Source organism: Giraffa tippelskirchi, chromosome 11 (assembly GCF_054371585.1).
Source record: "Giraffa tippelskirchi isolate mGirTip1 chromosome 11, T2T-mGirTip1v1.2.pri, whole genome shotgun sequence".
Classification (NCBI taxonomy): domain Eukaryota; kingdom Metazoa; phylum Chordata; class Mammalia; order Artiodactyla; family Giraffidae; genus Giraffa; species Giraffa tippelskirchi.
Window position 1 is genome coordinate 92,683,273 of NC_137285.1, and position 20,285 is coordinate 92,703,557.

The 20,285-nt window shown below is 37.4% G+C and overlaps 1 protein-coding gene across 1 annotated transcript in view; it reads left to right on the forward strand.

Moving 5' to 3' along the window:
• GUCY1A2 (guanylate cyclase 1 soluble subunit alpha 2) overlaps window positions 1-20,285 on the forward strand; it is a 273,648-nt gene that overhangs the window by 194,946 nt on the left and 58,417 nt on the right. The window contains exon 5 of the mRNA XM_081543221.1: window positions 15,458-15,943. Within this exon, the coding sequence (XP_081399347.1) occupies window positions 15,458-15,943 (486 nt within the window). The remainder of the gene's footprint in view (window positions 1-15,457; window positions 15,944-20,285) is intronic.

The window sequence follows — 20,285 nt, forward strand, 5'->3', positions numbered from 1 at the left end:
TTCAATTTTAAAAACAAAAATAATTTCTACCAAGGAACACTTTTTCTAAACAGAAATAAATGTGCAGATGACCCAACATTTGCATGCTTGACTATCCAGAGAAACAAGGACTTATCTTCATACAAAAACACCTATACAGGAATTGTCATAAAAACTTTATTCATAGTAGCTAAAATCTGGAAATAAGCCAGATGTTCTTTAATGGGCAAAGGATTGAATTGTGGTCCACATCAATGAAACTGACTCAAAGCCATTCCTTTTTAAGGCTGCGTAATATTCCTTTGTACATATGTACTACAACTTCTTTATCCAGTCATCTGTCCATGGACATATAGGCTGCTTCCATGTTCTGGCTATTGTAAACAGTGTTGCTATAAACATTGGGGTACATGTGTACAAGATTCTACCAGAAAACTAGACCTCATCAATGAATTCAGTAAAGTTGCAGGATACAAAATTAATACACAGAAATCCTTTGCATTTCTATACACTAACAACAAAAGACCAAAAGGAGAAATTAAAGAAGTTAATCTCATTAACATTGCATGAAAAAGAATAAAATATCCAGGAATGTAGCTCCCTAAGGGAACAAAAGACCTGTCCTCTAAAAGCCATAAAATGCTAATGAAAGGTATCAAAGGTGACACAAACAGATGGAAAGATATGCCATATTCTTTGATTGAAAGCTAACCAATGCCGTATACATATTCAGTGCCATCCCTATCAAAATGATGGCATTTTTTGCAGGACGAGAAGAAAAAAATCTTAAAATTTGCGTGGAGATGCAAAAGACCCAAATAGCCAAAGCAATCTTCAGAGAGAAAAATTGAGGTGCAGAAATCAGGCTCCTTGACTTCAGATTATACTATGAAGCTACAGTGGTGGTCTAATGGTTGGGAGTCCACTTTGCAATGCAAGGGATGTGTGTTCAGTCCCTGGTGGAGGAATTGGAATCTCTTGTTCCAAAGCGTAATTGTGCCTGTGCACTGCAACTCCTGAGCCCACACACTGCAGCTAAAGATGTCATATGACCCAACCAGGATCCCTCATGCTGTGACTGGGACCTGTCACAACCAAATAATATAAATCTATGAATAAATGAATATTAAAAAAAATAAAAGCTACTGTCATCAAAATAGTATTATACTGGCACAAAAAGAGAAATGTAGATCAATGGAACAGGATATAAAGCCCAGAAATAAACCCAGGCACCTATGATCAGTCAATCTACAACAAAGGAGAGGAGACTTGAAAATGGAGGAAAGATAGTCTCTTGAATAAATAGTGCTTGGAAAACCAGACAGCTGTGTGTAAAAAAATTAAATTATAACATTCCTTAATATTGAACACAAAAAAGACTCAACTTGGATTAATGATATAAATGTAAAACCAGATAATATCTCTTAAAAGAAAATATAGGCAGAACACTCTTTGATATAAATTACAGCAATATCCATTTGATCTGTCTTCCCAAATAATGGAAATAAAAACAAAACAAATGGGACCTAATTGAGCTTGAAAGTTTTACACAGCAAAGGTAACCATAAGCAAAATGAAAAGATAACTCACAGAATTAGAGTAAATATTTGCAAATGGTGCAACCAACAAAAGATTAGTCTCCATAATTTACAGATTGCTCATTTTGCTCTGTATCAAGAGAAACAAACAACACAGTAAAAAATGAACAGACGATTGAAAGAGACATTTCTCGAAAATAAAAAGACCTACAGATGGCCAAGAGACAAATGAAAAAAATGCTCAGCATTGCTAATTATTAGAGGAATGCAAATCAAAACTATAAGATAATCACCCTACACCAGTCATCATACCTACTATACAAAAAGTCTTCCAACAATAAATGCTGGGGAGTATGTAGAGAAATGGGAATTCTTCTCCAGTGTTTGTAGGAATGAAAATCAGTGCACCCACTATGGAAAACAGTATGAGGTTTCCTTTAAAGAAGAACTAAAAATAAAGATACCATATGATTCAGCAATCCTACTTTTGGACATGTATCCAGAGAAAACCATAATTAAAAAGATACGTGCATCCCAGTGTTCGCTGAAACACTGTTTACAACAGCCCAGACATGGAAATAACCTTAATGTCCATCCACAGAGGAATGGATAAAGATGTTTTCCATATAAACAATGGAATGTTACTCATCTATTATAAAGAAAATAATGTTATTTGAAAAACCATAGATGGAACAGATGAATGGATAAAGAAGGTGTGGTCCTTGTATACAATGGAATATTATTTAGCCATTAAAAAGAATGGAATAATGCCACTTGCAGCAACATGGATGGAACTGCAGATTATCATACTAAGTGAAGTAGGGTCAGACATAGAAAGATAAATATCCTCATATTTGGAATCTAAAAACAGAAAAGTAAAGATACAAGTGAAGTTATTTACTTATTTATTCCAGATGAGGATGTTTGGAGAGGGGCAGGATCTAGGAACACTAATAAGCACTAAGATGTATCAAGGACCGACTTTGTTCCAGAAGGTCCCCTTTGGCCCTACTGACACTCTGTGTGGACTCATAGGCAAGTTTTAGGGCTCTGTCTGTTTGGAGATGTCTGTTTGGAGATGGCCATAGGGATTGGGGGCTTCCCTGGCGGCTCAGTGGTAAGGAATCTGCTGCACTGCAGGACTCAGGTTCTATCCTTGGATTGGGAAGATGCCCTGGAGAAGGAAATAGCTACCCACTCCAGTTTTCTTGCCTGGGAAATCCCATGGACAGAGGAGCCAGGTGGGCTACAGGCTATGGGATCACAAAGAGTTGGAAATGACTTAGCAACTAAACAACAACCAATATTACAATAAGGTGGAATTTTCAGTAAAGGACCAAACATTCAAATAAGCATCTTTCTTAGGAATTTCCTTGGCAGACAACACATTTTTTTTCCCACTAATGGTGCTATTATGAAAGCATTTCCTAAGTTAGGAAAATTTTCAGCTATTATGTCTTCAAATATATTCTCTTCCCCTTTCTCTCTTCTTCTGGGACCCTTACAATGTTAGTACATTTGGCATTGTCTTAGGGATTTCTTAAACTGTCCTCATTTTTTAAATTCTATTTTTATTTTTTCTATTTAACTTCAGTGATTTCCATTACTCTGTTTTCTAACTCACTGAGCTATTTCTCTTCTAGTTATTTTTTTAAAATTTCAATTACTGTATTTTTCGTCTTTGGTTTTTCCTTTATTTTCTAACTTTCTGTTAAAAGTTTTCCCATTTTATTCAAACTTCTCCTGAGTTCTTTGAACATCTTGATGTTTATTACCTTAGACTCATTTATAGGGTAGATCACTTATATTCACTTCAGTTAGTTCTTCTTCTGGGGTTTTATCTTGTGTCTTCATTGGGAACCTATTTACCTGTTGCCTTATTTTGACTAATTTGTTGTTTTATATTTATATATTTGATATGTTGATTACGTCTCTTACAACATCACTTCCTTAGAGAAGCGGCTTGTTGCAGATTGCCTGTGCACCTTAGTAGCACGCTCTTCTCTGGTCATGAAGAGAATGCTATGCTTTAGCAGTGCCCTATAGTTCCCATGTAGGCTGCACGAGTTCTTCCACTGTGTCGGGCTGACTACCATGGGTGGAAGGGTAGGTGTTGCTGATCTCTGCTCTGGTAGGTTTCAGCTCCTGCCTTGTGTGTAGAGTGCTAGACAATGGTAGGAGGGGCCAGATCACAAGGTGGATGGCTGCATCTTCCTGAATGGTCCTGGGACTAGGGCTGGCCACTGGCAACTGGATCTGATTCTGAGGTGGGTGGTTGTGGCACCTGGAGTCCTGGATCTACTGTCAGACTGCTGGTGGAAATTTTGGCTTTTGACACAGATTGCTACAGTTTCTGGGTTGTCCCAAAGCTCATGTCAGTTCACTGGTGAGTGGTGCTGAATCTTGGGGCCATTGGCTGAAAGGTCCAAGGTGTCTCAGATCTGGTATTGGCCTGCTGATGGGTTGGGCCATGGCCTGGAATGGGAGTCATATTCTAGGGCTGTTGTTGGCCTGGTTGTGATCAAAGATAAGTCCCAAGGGATCTTGGGCGTAGTGCTGTATCACTGGTTTGTAGATCCATATCACTTGGTTTCTGTCTGCAGGGCCCTGAATGTTGCAAAGCTGATGTCAGCTCTCTTGTAGGTGGGGCTGATTCCTGACACAGCTGGCTGTGGGTTCTGTGGTTTCCTGAAGTTTGTGCCAGTCCACTGGCATGTAAGACTGGGTCCCTGAGTGGCTGCCTGAGTTCTTTAGATGTCCCAGACTTGGTATTGATCTATTAGTTGGTGGGGTCATGGCTCAAGTGGTCTCAAGGCTGGTGCCAGCCCACTGGTGGATGAGGCCATGTTATTAGGCTAGTCCTGGCTCTCTGTTGCAGGTAACTAGGTCCTGGAGACCTCTGGTTGCAGGCCCCCGGGCATTCTGGAGTTGGTGTGTTGGACTGCTGCTGGGCAAGATCAGGGCCCTTAGGGTTCTTGGGCTGGTGCCTACAGATGGGTGTGTGGGGTCTCTGCCTGCAGGGACCTGGGGTCCTTGACCTATTCCCAGTGTTCTAGTGTGCAGGACTGTATCCTGCGCCCTCTGGTGAACAAGGCTGTGTCTCAAGGAAGCTGTAGGCTCAGGAGTCTTCACATAGCTGGCCTGCTGTTGAGCAGTGCTGTTTTCCTGTCCGCCAGCTGCTTGGCCTGAGGTGTCCCACTTACCGGGGCAGACATGTTGATGGGCAGGGCTAGGCTCCAGGGATAATAAGCTAGAGGGATGCTTCCAAAATGGTGGTTTCCAGCAGCGGTGACTTTATGGTAAACAAGTTCCCAAAACTGGCTACCACCAGTGTCTATGTCCCTAGAGTCTAAGATCCAGTCACCTCCTGACTCTCTGGGATGCTGTCCAAGATCAGCAGGTGAATATGATCCTGGCTATCGTTAAATTACTGCTTCTACCCTAGGTCCCAGATTGTGTGAGATTTTGTGTGTGTCCTTTAAGAGTGGAAAGTCTGTTTCCCATAGTCCTCTGGTGCTCCTGAAAGTAAGTGCCACTCACCTTCAAAACCAAACTTTCTCAGGGCTCACCTTCCCAGTGTGAGACTCCTGGTCTGGGACTCAGAAACCTTGCTCCTTGGGGAGAACCTCTGCATTTGTAATTATTCTCCCATTTGTTGATTGCCTACCTCCCATTTGTGGGCCAGGAAGAAGTCAAGGATACACATTCTTGGCACTTCTATTTAACGTAGTGTTGGAATTCCTAGCCACAGCAATCAGACAGGAAGACAAAATATAAGGTATCCAAATGGAAAGGGAAGAGGTAAAATTGTCACTATTTCAGATAATACAATACTTTATATGAAAGCCCTAAAATCTCCATCTCAAAATTATTAGAACTAATAAGTGAATTCTGCAAAGTTACAGGATACAAGGTTATATACAGGAATCTGTTGCATTTCTATATACTAATAATGATCAATCAGAAAGAAAAAATAAAAATAGAAATTCTGTTTAAAATCACGTAAAGGAATAAACTTGACTAAGGAAGTGAAAGACCTGTACTCTGAAAACTATGAAACACTGATTAAAGAAGCTGAAGGTGATACCCCAAATTGGAAAGTGGAGTGCTATAGTCCCCTACTATTATCGCGTTACTCTCAGTTTTTTCTCTCTTGTCTGGTAATGATTGCCATATATATATATATATATATTTGCCTTATATATTTGGGTTCTGTATTTGGGTGCATTTATATTTGCAATTGTTATATCTTCTTCATGGATTGATTCCTGGATCATCAAATAGTGTCCTTCATTGTCTCTTGTAATAGTCTTTATTTTAAAGTTTATTTTGTCTGGTATACATATTGCTCTCTTGGCTTTTATAGGTTTCCATTTGCATGGAACACCTTTCTCCATCCATCCCCTCACTTTCAGTTTGTATGTGCCTCTAAGTCTGAAGTGACTCTCTTCAAGGCAGCATATATGCAGGTCATTTTTTTTTTTTCCATTCAGCCATTCTCTGTCTTTTGGTTGGAGCATTTAGTTAGCTTACCTTTAAAGTAACTATCAATATATATGTTCTTATAGTCATTTTGTTAATAGTTTTGGATTTGTTTTTGTAGGTTTTTTCCCCTTCTTTTGTTCTGTTCTCTTATGATTTGATGACTATACTGTCAGGTTTGGATTTTTTTTTTTTTGGAATGTACATCTATTATACAGTTTTGGTTTGCAGCTGAAATGAGGTCTTTGTATAACTATATAAACATGATTAAGTTGCTGTTCTCTTAATTTCAAATGCATTTTAAAAACCTTGCATTCATATTGTCCTCTCCTTACAATTACTGTTTTTGATGACTTTGATAGTTTAGATCATTTAAAATTATATTTTGCACACAATTACTTTGAATATACCTTAGTTACTTATTGTGGCTATAAATGATTTTACACTTTTGTCTTTTTTCATTGTCTAATAACTTTGTGTGTGGATGACTTCCTGTCTTTACTGTATGTTTTCGTTTACCAGTGAGCTTTTTCATCTCACATTTTCTTATCTTTATGGACTTTTTCACCTGGAAATTTTTGTTTTTAATTTTTTCTAAAGCTTGTTTGCTGGTGCTGAACTCTAGGACCCCTATCATGTGAATGTGGGCTAGATGTTGTCCTGGAGGTCTCTTAAACTGCTCTCGTTTCTTTTCATACTCTTTTTCTTTTTCTTTTTAGCAGCAGTGATTTTCACTACTTTTCTTCCACTCACTGATCTGTTCCTCTGTATCATTTAGTCTAATTTTGATTCCTTCTATTGTATTTTTCATTTTAGTTACTGTATTCTTCATCTCTGTTTTTTTTCTAATTCTTTGTTAAATCTTCTAACTTCTCATTGTGTGCATCCATTCTTTTCCCAAGTTCTTTGATCATCTTTATGATCATTACTCTGAACACTTTCTCAGATAGGTTGTCTCTCTTGACTTCGCTTAGTTTTTCTTCTGGGGTTTGATCTTGTTCCTTCATCTGAAATGCACTCTTCTGCTTCGTTTTTGTTGTTGTTAATAGGTTGCCATTTGTATATGTATGTATGTGGTATGTTGGTACATTTCTCAGCCTTGCAAACACAGCCTTCAGTAGGAGACGTCCTATATTTCCCAACAGTGCACTCCCCTCTTGTCACCAGGTTATATGCTCTAGGGATTTCCCTTGAGAGGACTGTGGATCCTTCTGTTGTGGCAGGATAAATACATGGGGGTCTAGTAGTCTTCGTTGGCTCCTAGCCCAGTGGGTTGCCAGGTCCTGCCTTGTGTGGATGCTGCTGGATGTTGTTTAATGGGGCCTGGCCATGAGGTGACTGGCTGTTGAACCCTGTGGAGCCCTAGGGCTGGTGCTAGCTCCCTGTTGGCTGAAGATTCTGTGGTTGTTGCTCACCCACTGTCAGGCAAAACCAGGTCCTGGGGCTGGTGATGGCCTACTGGCAGGCAGAGCTGATTTCTGGAGTCCAGGATCACAGAGCTCATTTTAGATTGTTGGTGGCGGTGAGTGATGGTTCCTGACAGTTTGGTATTTGCTCCATGGTGTTCTGAAGCTTGCATTGGCCTGCTGATGCACTGGGTCCATGTCTAGCTGGTCCCAAGGTTGTGTCTGTCCTGCTGTGAGTGGGCTGGTTTCTCAGGCTGTGAGACCATAGTTTTGTTGCATCTGGTATCTGCTCTTTGGTGAATGAGATGGTCTAGTGGCTAATATAGGATTCTAGGAGGGAAGTGCCAGTGCCTGCCCACTGGTGGGTAGGACTTGATCTTGATCCTCTGGTGGTTAGGGCCATATCTAGGGGCATGTTGATAGGTATCTATGGGGTCAGGAAGTCTTTAGGAACCTTTCTGCTGATGAGTGGGACTGTGTCCCTGGCCAGTTAGTTGTTTGACCTAAGGCATCCCAGCAGTTGCCTACAGGGCAACTGGGTTTTCAGCGTGGCCAGGTCGGGGCACTAATGAGTCACAGTGGCAGCCACCAGTGGTAGTGTTCATATGGCAGAATGTCCTCACATATGGTTCCCACCAGTGTCTCATGTCCCCTGGATGAGCCACAGCCTCCCCCAGCGTTTCTCTGGGAGACATTCCAAGTCCAGAAGTTCTATCTGGTCCAGGCTCCTATTAAATTATTGCTTTTGCCCAAAGTCCCAGTGTGCATGAGATTTTGTATATATCTTTTAAGAGTGAAGCCTCTGTTTCTCCCAGTCCTTTGGGACTCTCAAAATTAAGCTCCACTGGAATTCAAAGCCAAACGCTCTGGGGAATCATCATCCTCGTACAGGACCTATTGTCCAAGGGTGTCTGATGTGGGGATTTGAATTTTCCTTTACTCATCTTGGAATGCTTCCCTTGCCATATTCCAATAACTATGACATTTTTCACTATAATAGGCAGCCTCCAGGGCATGTTTCTTCAGCTAAATGCTATTGTCTTGACAAGGAATTCTTATACATTGTTCATGTTCATGGGGATGTTTACAAGACAAATTCTGATAATGCATGTCTGAGATATTTGCCAATTCAAAGTCAACCTTCATTGTGATATTTTAATTATATAGCATTTTGTATAGTTTGTGAAACTTTTTTCTTAACTGACAGGTCATAAATCACTTAAGTAGAAATGCATTTATAAACATGAAAGTTGTTTACACCTTTTCACTGTTACTGAAAATAATTTGTAAACCATGCCTGTGTAACATAGCTTCATAAACTATAACTATGATTTCTCTAACATAATTGCATTATTATTATTTCCTGTTTATAATATCTCTATGGCACCAATCAAATCATCATCGTCTTATTTCATAATGATTAATAACAGTAACAATAATAACTAAGAGAAACTGAGTGAATACTTATGTGGGTATTAGGCTAAGCTTTTATATATATTATTTCATTTAAACTTTATCCTAATGCTGTTCCATAAAATTGCCTTTATTCCATCATTACATTACATCATTACAGATGATGTTACTAGACCTCTGAGAGGCCATGTGATCCACGTATGGTGACTCAGCCAGCAAGTGGTGATACTAGGCTTTAAACTCTGAACATTTTTAGTTTCAAAAGCTCTCACTCCTTTCAGCTCTTTACACTATGTATGAAAAGAACACTGGGGCAGGCAGTTTAAGGCTCTCTAACTTAACTGTGTGATCTCGGGCAACTCACTCAACCTTCCCTGGTCTTAGCTACCTCGATTATAGCAACTTTGTGTGCTGCTTACACTTTCGAGAAGACAAAATGCAGCAATGTCTGTGGAAGCATTTTGAAAATGCTACGTGTTGTGCAAACTAAGAGACAATTAAGAGATATTATTGGGTGACAAATAGGATTTGTCAGGCAGACCTTTGGCAAACATTTATGGGAGACTCAAATACCCAAATTGGATAGCAAAATTAACATAATTCCTCTCATAAAATGTAGTACCAAGCCAATGAAAAAATGTAATGGATCCTTTTACATCTTGAATGTTTCCACAGATATGAAGGAAAGTCATTTATAAACTTGTTAAAACAAAACTGTCTATACCATTTGTTGAAACAGTTCTGTGATTTACGTTTGATTAATATATTCATAGGGAATTTGGTGGTCTTGTTCCCGTCTGAACTTTAAGTCATCTCTGAACTTCATATTTCACTCTTTGTTTTATCCAAAATATTCTTTCTGACAGTCTACACTGTGGCTGTGTATATCAAGATGTCTGGTTCAAGTCCTTACCCTTTACCAACTTGGCTTGTTATTCCATGCAATCTGTCTTTCCTTTCCATCCCTTATTTTCTTTATTTATACTTCATTTACAATTATATTGTGCAAGATGACATTTGAGACAATAATTACTGTCTATGGAAATTTCAGGATCATATGTACTACTTATTTAAAAAAAAAATCAGTTTCTGAGTTCAACAATAAGGGGTTCTATTTTAGGAGGCTTGAGGTAGTTTCAAAACCCACAGTAAGGTCACCTAATACTTATCAAAGGCTCATTTGTGCCAGATATCATACTCAACATGGTAAAGAGGCCTGTATGTAATTATTTCATTACAATTATTTGAGGTAAATACTATTGTCATTTACATTATGACCTGTTCTAAGCTTTTAACTGACCGCTCCTTCCTTATAGTCTCTTGGTGCTTATCTTTCTCTGTTCAGTTCAGTTCAGTCCAGTGACTCAGTCGTGTCCAACTCTGTAACCCCATGGACTGCAGCTTGCCAGGCTTCCCAGTCCATCACCAACTCCTAGAGCCTGCTCAAACTCATGTGTATCCAGTCAGTGATGCCATTCAACCAGCTCATCCTCTGTTTCCCCCTTCTCCTCCTGCCCTCAATCTTTCCCAGCGTCAGAGTCTTTTCCAATGAGTCGGCTCTTTGCATCAGGTGGCCAAAGTATTGGTGCTTCAGCTTCAGCATCAGTCCTTCCAATGAATATTCAGGGTTGATTTCCTTCAGGATTGACTGGTTTGATCTCTTTGTTGTCCAAGGGACTCTCAGGAATCTTCACACCACCACAGATTCGAAAGCTTCAGTTCTTTGGCACCCAGCTTTCTTTATGGTCCAACTCTCACATCCATACATGACCACTGGAAAAACCATAGCTTTGACTAGATGGACCATTGTTGGCAAAGTAACGTCTCTGCTTTTTAATATGCTGTCTAGGTTGGTCATAGCTTTTCTTCCAAGGAGCAAGTGTCTTTTAATTTCATGGCTGTAGTCACCATCTGCAGTGATTTTGGAGCCCAGAAAAATAAAGTCTGACACTGTTTCCACTGTTTCCCCATCTATTTGCCATGAAGTGATGGGACCAGATGCCATGATCTTCATTTTTTGAATGTTAGTTTTAAGTCAACTTTTTCACTATCTTCTTTCACTTTTATCAAGAGGCTCTTATAGTTCCTCTTAGCTTTCTGCCATAAGGGTGGTGTCATCTGCATATCTGAGATTATTGATATTTCTCCCAGCAATCTTGATTTCAGCTTGTGCTTCATCAGCCTGGCATTTCACATGATGTACTCTGCATATAAGTTAAATAAGCAGGGTGACAATATACAGCCTTGACATAGTCCTTCCCAATTTGGAACCAGTCTGTTGTTCCATGTCCAGCTCTAACTGTTGCTTCTTGACCTGCATGCTGATTTCTCAGGAGACAGTTAAGGTGGTCTGGTATTTCCATCTCTTTCAGAATTTTCCACAGTTTGTTGTGATCTACATAGTCAAAGGCTTTGGCATAGTCAATAAAGCAGAAATAGATGTTTTTCTGGAACTCTCTTGCTTTTGTGATGATCCAATGGATATTGGCAATTTGATCTCTGGTTCCTCTGCCTTCTCTAAATCCAGCTTGAACATCTAGAAGTTCACAGTTCACATACTGTTGTAGCCTGGCTTGGAAAATTTTGAGCGTTACTTTGCTAGCGTGTGAGATGAGTGCAATTATGCAGTAGTTTGAACATTCTTTGGCATTGCCCTTCCTTGGGATTGGGATGAAAACTGACCTTTTCCAGTCCTGTGGCCACTGCTGAGTTTTCCATATTTGCTGGCATATCGAGTGCAGCACTTTCACAGCATCATCTTTTAGGATTTTAAATAGCTCAACTGGAATTCCATCACCTCCACTAGCTTTGTTCGTAGCGATGCTTCCTAAGGCCCACTTGACTTTGCAGTCCAGGATGTCTGGCTCTAGGTGAGTGATCACACCATTATTGTTATCTGGGTCATTAAGATCTTTTTTGTATAGTTCTTCTGTGTATTCTTGCCACCTCTTCTTAATATCTTCTGCTTCTGTTAGGTCCATACCATTTCTGTCCTTTATCTTGCCCTGTAATTGTATCTTTACTTGTAAATATATAGCTGCTGTATATTCTGAAGCTGACATTCCCATCACTCAGTTTCTTGTCATCTAAATCCGTGTTCATTATTTGCTTTTGTTCATTGCTTGAGCTTAATCATATTGAGAATCTTGAGAGCCTAAGATGGAAAAGTTTTAGGTGCCAGTTGACTAAAGACCTCTCTAATCCTCTCTGAGGATGAAGCTTCAGATCAAGAATCTGTGACTAAGCTCCCTAATATTATAAATGTTCCAAGTCTCAGAATTCCAATAAAAGTGTTCTTTCCACATGACTCTCAGGACAACCTGGTTTCTCTCTGCTCCTGTTGGGGGTTCAGATCAAGGTTTCACTTTTTGTTTGTTTGCCTTGTTTTAATTTCTTTGTTCCTTTTGCTAGTGCGTGTATATGGGGATGTACTTGGAAACCATCTCTTAAAGATGACTCATAAGTATTTTTTAAAATAAGTATCTAATTGTTCTACGGCAAGAGGGTCCCACAGCCCTCCATAACCTGTCATTTCTTTAAAAAAAAAATTATATATATATATATCATCCCCTCTGTTAGAATATAAGCTCCATGAGAGCAGAGACCGTAACTTGTCTTAACCGTAACTCCATCTTTAGAACTGAGTAAAGTTCTTATACTTAATATTTTCTTAAACTTTCTATGGCATTGTTAAAAGAAAAAAACCTGTGATCCAAGTATTAAACAGTTTCTTGCCCACAAACAAATGAGAGATAATACTTTGACCAAATGATGGATCGAATACTGGAGTCACAAATTTTACTTCAGAGCTATGCTGTTTAGTCCATTAGCCAGGTGTGGCTATACGTATTTTAATTTAAATTAATGAAAATCAAATACAATTTAAAAGATCATTCTTTAGTCCCACTAACCATATTTTCCATTGTTACAGAAATGTCTATTGGGAACAATCCTCTGTGTCAAAATTTCAATCCTTTATATAAAAACTAGATTCTGCAGCTCTTCATAGAGTGTTCCTTCTCTACTCTAATCTCCTTAATTCTGCTTATTCAACTGCCAGGATTCTCAGCATTGAATAGGGTTTTACCAGCTTTACCATCCAAGCCACCAGTGAAGCCCTAATATATTTTTGAAGCCATCATAATATTATAAAGTAATTATACTTCAATTAAAATAATTAATTTAAAAAAGAGATTATTTTATTCTGTCAGAAATTTCAAAAAAATGAACTATGCCATATATAAATCAGGAATATATTTATGGGTTTTTTGAGATGGAATATAGTATATGCCATTTAGCTTCTTTGTAAGTTAAAGAAAAGCATATTTTTTACATATAGCAAATAATATATAATATTTACGCCTATATACATATACTGATTTATATTTAAAATAAAAAGAGGTGGAAGCAAAGGCAGAAAAGAAAAAGGTCAGTTTATGATAGGAAATGTGAAAGTTAATACATAGGGAAAAAAGGAGAAACAAAAATGAAGAACCAACAAGGAAATGAAGTAACCACTGATGACAAAGAAAGCCAGGCAAGCAGGAGAGATAGAGAGTATATGAAGATAGGATGTTGAAAAAGAAAGCAAAAGAGCAAGTCCAAAGAACAAAGGGAAGAAGGGAGAAAAAAGTAAGATGTAGAAGAAAAAGAAAATAATTAGAAAGAAATGTGAGAAAAAAGAGACCAGATGGAGGTCTAACTATATGAGCGTCAGAGGTTTGCTTTTACCTTAAATCTTAAGAAAAAACTGATTGTACTAATTTTCAAGTTATGAGGTTGTACATTTCGTGTATCTTCTTTATTACACTTCTAATAGTCTAACAAGTATGTATCATTAACAACCCCCCCAAAAGCATACCCAGCATATATGAAATAATCTGGAAATACTTCTCAGGACAATTGCTTTCTTTGTATTCAAACCATAGCCTGCAGTCTTTTGACAGCCTATCTTAAGTAGGGAATTGAAGTATTTCTTCATTCTATTCTATGGGCTACATAGTTGTGTCTCTCATTTTTATCGTGTGATATCTTTTAAAAGGGGAACCTAGTATTATCTTTTTATGGTTATCAGCCAGGGCAGTATTGATAAATAGAGAACACTCAATAAACACTTCAATAAATAAATTATGTATAAAATGATGAAATACTGAACATTAGCAGACTCTGTATAAAAAGTGAACATTTTGTTTCATAAAATTTATAACATGAAGCAAGGATTCATTTTTTCCTTATATAGACTAGATCTTGGTAAATGGTGTAGGGGGAACAAAGTCAAATATTTGCAGGCTTAGAAGTCAAAATCTCTGTAGTTTTACCCCATATTTGTTCTATGCCTCCAATTTCATCAACTAACCCAACTACTTCATGCTATGAAGATCAAAAGAAAATAAATTTATTGAGCACATTCCATGTAGTTGCGGAAAATGACATAGATAAAACTGATACACAATCTCGGTCAATTTGTAGGCAGTCCTCTTCAGGGCTTCCCAGGTGGCGCTAGTGGTAAAGAACCTACCTGCCAGTGCAGGAGACATAAGAGAACTTGGTTTGATCCCTGGGTCTGGAAGATCCCCTGGAGGAGGAAATGGCAACCCACTCCAGGGCAGAGGACAGAGGACCCTGGCAGGCTACAGTCCATGGGGTCGCAAACAGTCAGACACAACTGAAGGAATTTAGCACTTAGCACTCTCTTCAGGTAATGACAACTAGCTTCCTCATGAGATGTGCTGAAATGTCCTATCTTAACCCAAGTAAGTGTATTTGGATAAATATAGCCTAAGACTCCCTTCCTTTCCTGCTGGTGTTCATCTCCCCTGAGGGTTCTTTAGGGCATTAAGCTAAGATAACATGAGCCAGTGTTCATGAAGTTTTTCATTAAACAACAATTCTCCAAATTCTCCAAAAAGCATAGAAAGGAGGGATAGATTTAAGTTACTATATATTCAGATTTTTTATCTTACTAGCTGGGTTTCTTTAATACTATCCTGACTTGGGGGAGGGGGCTGCTTTTAGCTTATATTGAATATGCTAGTTAATTGATAGTCTTTTCTGCTAATACTTATTAATGAAATTTAGCTTACATTTTTGTTTTTAAGACCAAATGAATTGTCAACTAATCTAGTCAGTGCAAGAATCAGTATACTTTCATAGGACTACAACAGATGAAAAAAATGACTTACATAAGACTAAACAATTATTTGGATTCATCTAGTCTCCTGGACTTATTTTCTGAGTTTTATTTTAATGACAATTAAATCGAGTATTTTGACAGGTGAATTATCCAAATTCTATTATTACTAAGCAGGTAGAAAGTTTTTGAACTGGTTGGTGAACCAGTTTTGTGATATACCTGGGTACAATTTCATTTTGAATGAAAATGTTTTTCTGTTTCAATTCTCATTGATCTCTCTTTCCATTTGATCATTCTTGTAAGAAAGTGGCCAAGTGGAAAACAATAACAAATTCTTCTATTTAGAATCATAACTTATATTGGCCCCAAATAACAGTTAGACTTGCCTATATGGAGAAAGTCTGTAAGGCTAATTTCTTATTCTTCTTCTCCATCTGATAATAAATTAATTTTTGTGAACCTACTATGTGACAAGTGCTGACTAAAATTCCATGTTAATTTTGCAGGTGATGGAAGTTAAAGGACAAATGATCCATGTCTCGGAATCAAATTCCATTTTATTCTTGGGTTCTCCATGTGTGGACAAGTTGGATGAACTTATGGGACGAGGGCTACATCTCTCGGACATCCCTATCCATGATGCTACTCGAGATGTCATCTTGGTTGGCGAGCAGGCAAAGGCCCAGGATGGGCTGAAGAAGAGGATGGATAAATTAAAAGCAACTTTAGAAAGAACTCACCAGGCCCTGGAAGAAGAGAAAAAGAAAACAGTGGATCTCCTATATTCTATTTTCCCTGGTGATGTAGCCCAGCAACTGTGGCAAGGGCAGCAAGTACAGGCCAGAAAGTTTGATGATGTCACCATGCTGTTTTCAGACATCGTTGGCTTCACAGCCATATGTGCCCAGTGTACCCCCATGCAAGTAATCAGCATGCTGAATGAACTGTACACAAGATTTGACCACCAGTGTGGATTTTTGGATATTTATAAGGTAATGGGGTTTGGTTATTTATATAAAAGTATTTTTCATAGTAAATTGTCATCTTAATTAAATTACAAGCATACAATATTTTTTTCTATTTAAACAAGAATAAGTGATGGATAATTTTCATTTAGAAATATTCAGAATACAAGTATTTCTGATCTTTGAGTGAATTTTCACTATGAATTGATTTATATATTTGTCAGAAAGGAAAAATTCTATGGAACTAGACTTCTAAATTCATTATTATCAAAAAGATAAAATAAGCTTGCTGAAATACAGGCAACTTTTAACCACATAATTAGTTTTCTTTAAAGAGTAGGATTACAATATAAACTAAAAATTTTATATTGGTAGTTAAAACGAAACAGAAATTTATGTTAAAACATGTATTGCATTATCATTATCAATGCATTATCATTGCATTATCATTATTATTAACTAAATCACAGTTAATCAGTATTTTCTGCTTCATTGAGAATTGAGATCCTTTTCATTCTGAAAAAAATACATGCAAATGTTCTAGCTATTGTCCAAATAACCAATGATTTTTAGTGGAAGCACCTTAATTTTCCAAGTTACTTGATGGAAGAGTTTTAAAATGTGTACAGGTCACCATTTGTTAGCCTGATTTGGTGAACTACTTATGAATTTCTTTTTATTTATTTTTAAATGGCAGATAATAGCTTTACAATGTTATGTTGGTTTCTGCCATAAATCAGCATGAATCAGCCATAAGTATATGTATGTCCCCTTCCTCTTTGAATCTCCCTCCCACCTCCCGTTCCATCCCACCCCTCTAGGCTGTCACAGAGCACTAGATACAGCTGCCTATGTTACACAGCAACTTCTCACTAGCTGTCTATTTTATATATGGTAATGTATGCATTTCAGTGCTGCTCTCTCAATTTTCCCCACCCTCTCCTTCCCGCGCTGTGTCCACATGTTTGTTCTCTGTTTATAGAGTCTCTATTTCTGCCCTGCAAATAGGTTCATCAGTTCTATTTTTCTAGATTCCATATATATGTGTTAATACATGATGTTTGTTTTTTATTTTTCTGACTTACTTCACTCTGTATAACAGGCTCTAGTTTCATCCACCTCACTAGAATCGACTTAGTTTCTTTTTATGACTAATATTCCATTGTATGTATGTGTATATATATATATACCACAACTCCTTTTCCATTCATCTGTGGATGGACATCTAGGTTGCTCCCATGTTCTGGCTATTGTAAATACTGCTGCAATGAACATTGGGGGTCATGTGTCATAATTTAAAACAATTATGGTTTTAATTTTGTATTAAAATTATAGCCATATATTGAGTGATTCAGCTTTCCATCCATCTAATGAATAACTGTGACTTTACATTGTGCATGGATTGCATAGTGTATGACTTTTTTTTAACATGGAGGACAGCCATTACTTTTAGTAAAAACAAACTAGTTGAACTAGTAATTTTTATTTTCTTTTTTACATCATCTAAACTTCTCTTCATAGTATGATCTTCACATAAGCAGATTCAAAAGAACTTGTTTTGCACTTTAGTTTCATATTATGGTCCAGAGGGTGTTTTCATTAAGGTATATCTCCTTTAGGGAAAGATATTCACTAGTTTCATTAAACCTTTCTTCAAGAGGTCTTCCCAACCCATGGATTGAACCCTGATCTCCTGCATTGCAGGCAGATTCTTCACCACTTGAGCCACTAGAGCTGACTTATACATGATCCATAGCCAATGTTAAATATTTTAGAAAGCCTCTTCTGAGTAGTAAACATTCAGTGTGATGTATGTATGAGGGATTTGCTTTGTTATATAAAATAAGAGTTTTTATAAATTATCTTTAACTTTCTTATATTTTATTTTTATGTAATTTATGGTAGAAGTAGCCAAAAGTCTGATGCTAACCACAGACATAATGAATCTATCATTGTCAATGCCAGAAAAGAAAGCAGATTGTCCTGAATTTCCAGCACTATTTTTCCTTCAGACTTTGTATGCTCTTTATTGTGGGGGACACCTGACTTGCAGAATCATAATTCCCCAACCAGGGATTGAACTTGTGAAGCAGTAGTAGCACCCAGTGTTAATCACTGGGTAGCCAGCGAATTCCCCAGACATTGTGCACTACTGCACCAAGCACTACAACCACAATCTCTCCCTTCTAAATCATTGATTTTATGCTAGTTTCCTTCAGCAGGAGAATTCCGTGGACTGTATAGCCCACGGGGTCACAAAAGAGTCAGATGTGACTGAGCGACTTTCACTCACTTTCACTTTTTCTTCAGTTGAAGTAGTTATATTTTTTGTGGCCCTAAGTCTGTAAAACTAAATGAGTGTGAAAAATATATTATCTTAATGTAAAAAATAGAAATCTCTGATTTAAATATACATGTAAGTTTGGTTTTGAGATAAGAAATGTGATAACTGCTGAGGGTACCAAAATAAATGAATAAATATAAAAGTAAAAAAAAAAAAGCAAACAATTTTGGTTCACAAATTATCTTAAACTGAACTTTCTTGTGAAATTTTAGTGATAAATTTTAAGGTAAAATGATACCAGAGCCAGTTTTTAAAAATTTTTAAAAAATTGGATGTAAGGTTCTTTAAATTCTGTAGTGCTTTACAGTTTTTCAAAATTTTCATACACATGACTTTATATAATACCACAGGAAACCCTTTTTTTACCCTCAACCCTATTTTGGCTCCTCCCCTTCACTCTCCCTATTGATAAACCACTAGTTCACTAGTTTATTCTTTACATCTATGAAAAGTCTCCTTTTCTGTTTTGTTCACACATTTGTTGTATATTTAATATTCAATATGTGATATCATACAGTATTTTTCTACTCTGCTTGACTTATTTCACTAGGAATAATGTCTGCTAAGTCCATTCATGTTATTGCAAATGGGAAAATTTGATTGTTTTTATGACTGAGTAGTGTTCTATTGTCTACATAAAACACATCTTCTTTATCCATTCATCTGTTGTTGGACACTTAGGTTGCTTCCATTCCTTGGCAATTATAAATAATAAATAATGCTCCTAGGAACTTTGGGCTTCATGAATCTTTTCATATTAGTCTTTTTGTTTCTTTCTGATATGTACCCAGGAGTGGAATTCCTAGGTCATATGGTAATTCTATATTTAGTTTTTTGAGAAACCTCAAAATTGGCTACTGCTGTACCAATTTACCTGCAGAATATTTATCAATATTTATCACTATTTTCCCACTAACAGTGTAGGAGAGATCCCTTTTACCTACATCCTCACCAACTTTTATATTTTGTTTTCTTTTTAATGATGGCTATTCTGACCTCTGTGAGGTGATATCTCCTTGTGGTTTTGATTTGCATTTCCCTGTTCATTAGCAATACTGAGCATCTTTTCATGTGCTGTTGATCATCCATTTTTATCAAGTTGATAATATTTTTGATGTTGAGCTTTATGAGATGTTTGTATATGTTGGATGTTAACCCTTTATTGGTCATTATCATCTGAAAATATCTCTTACTGCTCAGCAGATTAGCAAGGAGGGGACATACCTCAACATGATAAAAGCCACATATGAAAATCCGAGATCTAACATCATACATCATACTCAATGGTGAAAATGTGGAAGTATTTCCTTTAAGGTTAAGACAAGACAAAGATGTCCACTCTCACCACTTTTACATTTGTGGAAGTTCTGGCCACAACAGTCATATAAGAAAAAGAAATAAAAGGAATCCAAATTAAAAAAGAAGTAAAACTTTCACTGTCTGCAGATGATATGATACTATACATAGAAAATTCTAAAGAGCCCACTAGAAAACTACTAGAGCTTATCAATGAATTTGATAAAGTTATACAAAGTTAATATACATAAATCTGTTACATTTCTCTACACTAACAGTTAAATACCAGAAAGAGAAATTAAAGAAATAATCCTATTTGCAATTGCATCTAAAAGAATAAAATACCTAGGAACAAACCTGCCTGAGGAGGTAAAAGGCCCACACTCAAAGTCTACAAGCAATAAATGCTGGAGAGGGTGTGGAGAAAAGGGAACCCTCTTACACTGTTGGTGGGAATGCAAACTAGTACAGCCACTATGGAGAACAGTGTGGAGATTCCTTAAAAAACTGGGAATAGAACTGCCATATGACCCAGCAATCCCACTGCTGGGCATATACACCAAGGAAACCAGAATTGAAAGAGACACATGTACCCCAATGTTCATCGCAGCACTGTTTACAATAGCCAGGACAAGGAAGCAACCTAGATGTCCATCAGCAGACGAATGGATAAGGAAGCTGTGGTACATATACACAATGGAATATTACTCAGCCATTAAAAAAAATACA